Consider the following 7,618-nt stretch of genomic DNA (forward strand, 5'->3'; position numbering starts at 1 on the left):
AAACTGCAAGTTAGTGCATTGTTGCTTGTTGTTAAATTAGTTTAATTTCGAGATTTGTATCTTAAATTATTTAAATTATATTAAAGGAAAATTAATAAAATAGTTTGAAAACTTTGAGTTTTAATCAAAATGACAAAAATATGTTGTAAATGAATAATACCAGAAGTGACTTTTTAGAGTTAAAATGTCTTTTTTGTTAAAAGTCAACAGTACCGAAAGTGTTTCGTTAAAACTCCCTCTTAAAGAAAAACTAATAAAAATAACTTGAAAATTTTAAATTTTAATCAAAATGACAAAAAAATATTGTTAATCTAAGTGTGTAACGATGCACACTAAATATTAATAAAAATAAAATATTCATTTGGTTATGCTTACAAGGAAAAGAATTGCCGCCAAAATTATTGATTAATTATATGTTGTGTTTAGTTCTACTTTCCATTTAATCAGTGGACACAAGTCAAAAAACACTGCACAAGATCTGAACTCCAAATACCACGATATTTACGACCAAAGGTCACCTACTACAACAATGACCATGGTAGGTCCACTCCTATGGACCAACCGATCAAAGGGGTGATGATTGTTCTCGCTTAAATCAACGGTAGTCATTGTCCTGTGACCTAGCTTGTCCTGTTGTGCCCGTACCTTTACCATTACCCTCCTAAATTACGTAATTAATATTCGAAGCGTACGTGCTTATGGTGCAGTAAACCTTAAAAGCCCTGCACACTGTTCTCTCTCTCTCTCTCTCTCTCTCTCTCTCTCTCGATTTACGGAGCTTGATTTCCTTCCATATAAACTCCCAAGCTGAATAACTTTTCCTTCCAAGAAATGTTATAGCAACCAGTCACTACCCATTCCGCCAAATACCAAGGCAAATCAAAATTTTCCTTATTTCTTCAATTCTTTTCCATTTATTTTTTATTATTCATAAATAAAAGTTTATATTTTTACAGCACTTGGGTGGTGGCAGAGAGATTTGAACCACAGAAGAAGCAGAGAGGAGAGAGAGGGAAGGGAGGGCAAAGATGAAGCTTTTCTGGGTTAGCATTGTGATTTCACTTGCTTTCAGCAAATGGGCTGCTGGGTTTATGGAGTACGGCTTCAATGAAACAGAGATGGCTTTGTTGGAGGGCTATGGAGAATCAAAGGTTGGAGCTGACTTGCTGATGGTTGGACTGACCATCATTGGAGGAGCTGGGGCCAAAGGAGCAGGTGAAATCTCCGCTCTTATGATATACATTTTGCATATTGTTATTTTTTTTCGTTTACAAGACAATATTCTAAACTACTCTGGTTTCCGATGATTGGAATCGAACTCTGTGCAAGGGGACAGGTGGTGACGAACTGACCTAACCCACATCTTCATTTTTCTTTTTTCAATTCGAAATATTTTGCATATTGCTTGATTTTGATAAATTTAGTACCTTTTTCTGTTGTTCTCTGTACTTTTTTGGAGAGGTGAGATAACAGATTGTATGCTGTATGTTGATTGCTTTGTTTTGTCCCTCCATTTATGTATTTATTTTAGCTTGTATTGCAATTCTCCTGGAAACATCTTATTTACTACTTGAAATTCTGTTTTCTCAGTTCTTTTTTCCCTTCAGTGGTCTAAGATTCCGAGTCAGATTCCTGCTTGAATTATTAGCATACTGTTTATCATGAAGCTGATGTGATTGGTGTTAAATTTGTTACTTTTCTTTTGTTTTCCAATTCATTTTGTGAATAATTTCTTATTCGTTATTCCTGAATGATAGTGATTTGAATTTCATTATTTATTTGGGATCTGTCTTATTTTTATTTTGGCTTAATTTACCAAATCGTGCTTTCGGATTTTGCAGTCTGCTTGGATGGAACCTTACCGGGGTATCATTTGCATCGCGGATACGGGTCAGGAGCAAATAGTTGGCTCATTCAATTGGAGGTTTGTGATTCATGTGGTTACGCAGTATCATCTTATCGCGTAACCTTAACTTTCATACCTTTATGTACCAAAATCTTGAAGATTGTTTCTGAAACTGCGGACTTAAGAGCGTGTTTTGAATGAAAGTTATCAGATGACAAGTTTTACAATCATCTGCAGTAGTGTAATGTTTTTTTAAATACGAAAACCATGTTTTTATCATGTTACCTTTGGTTGATTGATTTCCAAACAAGCCTCTCTTTTTCTTTCTTCAAGCCTCTCAAATTCCTTGATTTGCTGACAATTGGCGTAGTTTAGGACTTGACGTGAATTAACATCTTGTGGCAGGGGGGAGGATGGTGTAACAACATTAGAACTTGTGTTTATCGAAAAACAACAAGGCGGGGATCATCAAAATACATGGAAAAACAGTTAGTATTCAGTGGAATACTAAGCAATAAAGCTGAAGAAAATCCTGGTTTGCCCCTCAAACTTAATGCTATGCTTGCGCATCTGCTTTTTCCTCGTTTAACTGTCTTGACCCTCATCTTTATCATTTATGGGATTGCAGATTTTTTCAACTGGAACAGAGTCAAGGTTCGTTATTGCGATGGTGCTTCTTTTTCTGGGGATAGTGAAGATAAGGTTAGTGGAATGTTCTCACGGTTTACATATTTCTACCAATTGGCGGCCTTGATATCATTTGGCGGCTAAAAAATTGGCTTAAAACTGATAAATTCAACATAAACCTCAACTGTTTTCACTCATATTTGCTCACCAGATGCTAAAATATTGTGATTCTGCTTTTAGGCAAAGGAACTGCAATTTAGAGGAGAGCGTATATGGTTGGCTGCAATGGAAGACTTGAAATCAAAGGGCATGAGCTACGCCAAGCAGGTTCTTCTTGTTTAAGGTCTATTCTCATGCTATGCCACATCTTTCAGTATATTGACAGATTGTATTTCAGGCTCTTCTTTCGGGTTGCTCTGCCGGTGGTGTGGCAGCTATTTTGCACTGTGATAAGTTCCGGGGTTTAATGCCAGGAACTACGAAAGTGAAGTGCCTGAGTGATGCTGGATTGTTTCTTGATGCGTAAGTACTATCCGGAATGCTCTCTCTCTCTCTCTCTCTCTCTCTCTCTCTCTCTCTCTCTCTCTCTCTCTCTCTCTGTCCAATGTGAATACCTGCTCTAGCTTATTAATTTCACACAGATATTAATGGTGATTCTGTATCAACTTGTAGGAATGACGTTTCTGGTGGACGCACACTCAGGAATTTATATAGTGGCATTGTCGGCTTGCAGGTATTGACTCGATCTCAAAGATTTGTAACCCACCCCCGATTCATGTTTTATCTTCTTCTTCTTTTCTTTTAATTTATTCCATGTTTTCGATGCACGCTTATGGTTTTCTTATGATTATCACAGGGGGTGAAACCAAATCTGCCACAATATTGCACTAATCACCTTGACCCAACTTCGGTAATCATTTCCTTTTCCCTTCCTATATATTTCTTTTTTTCCAGTCCTTAACTTGAAGATAGGTGGAAAAATCGAAAAGTTATGTGCACTGCTATTTACTCTTAAATTACCATCCTTCCTTGCAGTGCTTCTTCCCTCAGAACTTGATCTCCAGCATCAAAACCCCACTGTTTATACTCAATGCAGCATATGATTCGTGGCAGGTGAAGTTTCGCTTTTACAGGGTTCTAAAATTTGGTTTTTCCTGATGTTCCATGCCGCACAGTGTTTGGTAAGTGATGGAATGATTCTGCTTGAAAACAGATCCAGACCAGTTTAGCTCCACCGGCAGCAGATCCTGCCGGCTACTGGCGCGATTGCAGATTAAACCATGAAAAATGTACTCCATCACAGATCAATTTTCTTCAAGGTGATCCCACATTTGAGGAATTACTTTGAATCTTAAGATTTCATAGCATCTCAGAAACACATTAACCAAATTTGTACTGCTTGTTATGATTTTTAATTTTCTTTCAAACAGGATTCAGGAATCAAATGCTGAATGCAGTAAAACAGTTCTCTCTGTCTGAAAAAAACGGATTGTTTATAAATTCGTGTTTTGCGCACTGCCAATCCGAGAGGCAGGATACATGGTTTGCTGATGATTCTCCAGTTATTGGAAAGAAGGTGAGCCTCTGATACAACATAGTATATCAAGTTCTCTCCCAATCATAAAAATCAAGAGATCTTAAATTTCAAACTCTAATGTTTATGTGTGACCGATGACGTGCAGGCAATCGCTATAGCAGTTGGAGATTGGTATTTCGACCGAACAAGCGTGAAGATCATAGATTGTCCCTACCCATGTGACAATTCTTGCCACAATCTGAATTTCGAAAAAGCTTAGTTTTGCCTTTCGATAAACGAAATAGCTTTATAGTTCGACAGTTCGATTGAAAATTGGTATGGAAGACCATAAAGCAGAAATCTGCTGAGAAGTGCAATTGCCATCAGCAAGCATTCGCAATTGATGTAATGTTTTTCGTGTAAGTTCTTCGTATCTTTGATTGTGTCTCGAATAAACTCGGTTCATTAGCAAATTCGTAGTTGAAGAAGGTAGGGAGAGGTCACTTCTGTAAGGAGTTTGTGATAGATTTTGTGTAAATTTTGATTCTGGATTTTATGTAAGGGGTTAGCAATTCTTTATTGCAGCCATTCGATTTCTGTTATGATTCATGAAATTCAACAGAAACACAAAATAGAAAGATTATAAATGTATCGCTAGACTAAAAGCTAGTTAAAATCAAATCTTCGAGTTCATTACCAAATCTTTCACATGATGGGTATAAAGAAACTATCCCCGAGTAGAAAATGTCGATCAAAACTAAAGATTGTTAGTACTTGGCAGACGTGGGTTAGATCAACATGCCCTCTTGCACTCAATCACCGTCTTTGTAAATTAGAATAGTTTACAATACCGTCTTAAAAAAAGAGAAGAGTTAGTAATTTTTAGATGTTACTAGATCATTTTAGGTTAGCCTCCTCTCTTGCATTCAATCACCCTCCAAAAAGTAGTTTAGAATATCGCATTGTAAAAAATAGAAGATTGTAAATAATTTGATCGTCTTGATGATTTTTGTGTTTATCAACACCATTGTACTAGGATTGTATTTCCTTGGAGAACTAGGATTCTTTTCCTCCTTATTACTATAAATAAAAGCGGTTTTTTAGCCAAAATGGTCCTTAAGATTTGTATAATTCATTACTTTGGTCACTGAGATTTGAAATCAATAGAAATGGTCCCTATGTTTGTCCACCATCAATCATGTTGGTCTTTCCATAGAAAATTATATTAAATAAGGACCAAAATGAAAAAAATATCCTCTAATTAATAAACAATGGATCAAATGATTTGACAAAAATTGAAAGTATTTTTTATTATTTTAGCCTTATTTAATGGTGATTTTCCATAAGAAGACGAAAATAATTGATGATGGACAAACTCATAGACTACTTCTATTGATTTCAAATTACATAGACCAAAATGATGAGTTATGCAAATCTTATGGACTATTATGGCTAAAAAGCCAATAAAAACATTACGTAAGAAGAATAACACAACCACATAATTACACACTTCTCTTTACTTTGTCAGATAAATTGGTCACAACAAGCCAAATTAATGTATCATCTGCTTTATAGTCCCGGACAGGAGAATATTCTATTATCTATATTGCTGAGTCTCTGCGTGGCAATATGGCATACAAACATCCAAAACTGGTAAATGTAATAGCTTCCCAAACAAATAAATAAATAAATAATCTCCTTAATTAATCACATTTTAAAAATATGATACTGATTTTTCTTTTCCCTTTCTGTGACTTGTTCCTTGTATTATTAAGCTTCCCTTGACCTTAGCAACGTCTGAATTCAGAATATCCTGCTGGGAAATTGAATATCAAAACCCTACGAGAAGAGTCTTGTAATCTCAATGCCTCAACCATACATATGATGTAAACTTATATGGTTATATAATTAAAATATAAAATAAGGAGTTGGCTGACCTGATCATGAAGCGGTAGCCATTAGAGACCAAACGAAGAGGATGTAGGTTGAGGCAACATCATAATCTTCTACAAAATACCTAGCCGAATACAATTACTTTAAGGGAAGCGTTTGTTGTGTGTCTAGGGTTTGCAGAGATCTTAGTATTTATACTGACTAAGGCATTAAGGTTATGTTCATAAAGGAATCCCAAATCCCATTTTCAGCTTATCAGTTAGGTATCATAATCACATATAATTAATCAAAGACTCCATCAATCTTACTTGTATTAACCTAATATAAGATTGATGTCTTAGGAGATCAAATCACAATATCTGCATTAATATCAAATATTACATTCTTATTGTATCTTGTAGACCATTTAAGGTTGATTTATATTGGAATAAATCCAACATTCTCCCACTGGTCTACAAATATAATATTTATGTTTATACTTGAGATTGGAAATTAATGTCACTTTAATGACCATGTAGTTGTGATAATATCCTATCCTTGATACAAGTTTCTGTCAAATAAGTCTTTCAACATGGAACTAATAAGGTTGTAAGGTTGACACAACCCAGAACCTTCATAATCACACATGCTAAAATCCTCATCACATGAAACACCGTCAAATTATGATTACATAGATAAACTTTAATTACCTGAATGTGTCTCAACTTTTATCATCTCATGTCATCCTTAATGTAAACTTTTATTGCAGTTGCAAACAAAACTTCATAAAACTTAATTATTCCACACCTACGAGTAAGATGAATTAACATGTTTTTCACACTGGTTCATATACCATATAAGTTACTTTCGTGAGAAAATTTTCAACACTTATGAGCAAGACGAAAAAACCCTCACAACTAATACAACATATAAATCATGTCATGCCATTTTAAGTCAAACCAAAAGAATTAGTCCACACATACAAGCAAGAAGATTAACCCTTCCATTATGATTTAAAATACAATTTGATTAACTTGATATCAGATATATAGTCATTTGATAATTGACCAACACATAAAAATGTGACTCAACGAATCCAATCAGAGATTAGGTTGAATACATGGATTCAAAAATCATACATACCTTATAGGTCATCTGCAAATGTAAGGCTAAAATGAAACTCAAGGTCCCACTGGTTTGCAACATCGTCACTTAATTTGCAAATTAATACTTAATCATACTTTTAAAATATGCTTGTGGGAACACCCTTACTTAGGCAATTAATGCATTTCACTACAAAATTGTCTTTCTTTAACCTTTCTTTAACACATTAAATAGCATAATCTCAATGAAAAGTAAAAACTAAGACATTCACCGTTGTTTATGCAAAATCAATCATCCAACAACCATCTTGTTTGTATTAGTAATTATATTTATGCTAAGTCCCCATGAGCCTCAAAATTCTTTATAAAGATTAACACATAATCAATCAAGGCATCTAAATGATTGCAAGTAATATGAAAAATATACACATACACCAAGTACTCATTCATGCAACCAAATGTTCATAGAAGATAGAATAACACTTTAATAGATTTATGAAAGTCCACTTAATGCTCAAAACTTTAGAACAACTCCCACTACGCTTTTAGAGTTTATACACTTATGACAAATAAGTTAATGAGTGAAGCCCAATTTTCTTTCACTAATTTTCCCATTTAGGCAAACACTCATTAATTCATTCTTTCAAAGATATA

The 7,618-nt window shown here is 34.6% G+C and overlaps 1 protein-coding gene across 1 annotated transcript; it reads left to right on the plus strand.

The window, feature by feature from the left end:
- Positions 1-706: 706 nt before the first annotated feature.
- Positions 707-4,591, plus strand: LOC126593919 (pectin acetylesterase 10-like). Its single transcript, XM_050260089.1, has 13 exons — positions 707-874; positions 957-1,215; positions 1,842-1,924; positions 2,252-2,381; positions 2,475-2,548; positions 2,714-2,800; positions 2,871-2,995; positions 3,146-3,206; positions 3,330-3,383; positions 3,509-3,586; positions 3,687-3,792; positions 3,904-4,049; positions 4,156-4,591. The coding sequence occupies exons 2-13, from the start codon at positions 1,029-1,031 to the stop codon at positions 4,267-4,269; spliced, it is 1,245 nt and encodes a 414-aa protein (XP_050116046.1). The 5' UTR covers positions 707-874; positions 957-1,028; the 3' UTR covers positions 4,270-4,591.
- The last annotated feature ends 3,027 nt before the right edge of the window (positions 4,592-7,618 follow it).

This window comes from Malus sylvestris, chromosome 12 (assembly GCF_916048215.2).
Source record: "Malus sylvestris chromosome 12, drMalSylv7.2, whole genome shotgun sequence".
Taxonomy (NCBI): Eukaryota; Viridiplantae; Streptophyta; class Magnoliopsida; order Rosales; family Rosaceae; genus Malus; species Malus sylvestris.

Bases quoted from the DNA above. Each gene is read 5' to 3' on its own strand.
- LOC126593919 (XM_050260089.1), top strand. From the start codon at position 1,029: ATGAAGCTTTTCTGGGTTAGCATTGTGATTTCACTTGCTTTCAGCAAA. The intron at 1,216-1,841 runs GTGAAATCTCCG...CGGATTTTGCAG, and splicing joins AGCTGGGGCCAAAGGAGCAG to TCTGCTTGGATGGAACCTTA. The intron at 3,587-3,686 runs GTGAAGTTTCGC...GCTTGAAAACAG, and splicing joins CAGCATATGATTCGTGGCAG to ATCCAGACCAGTTTAGCTCC.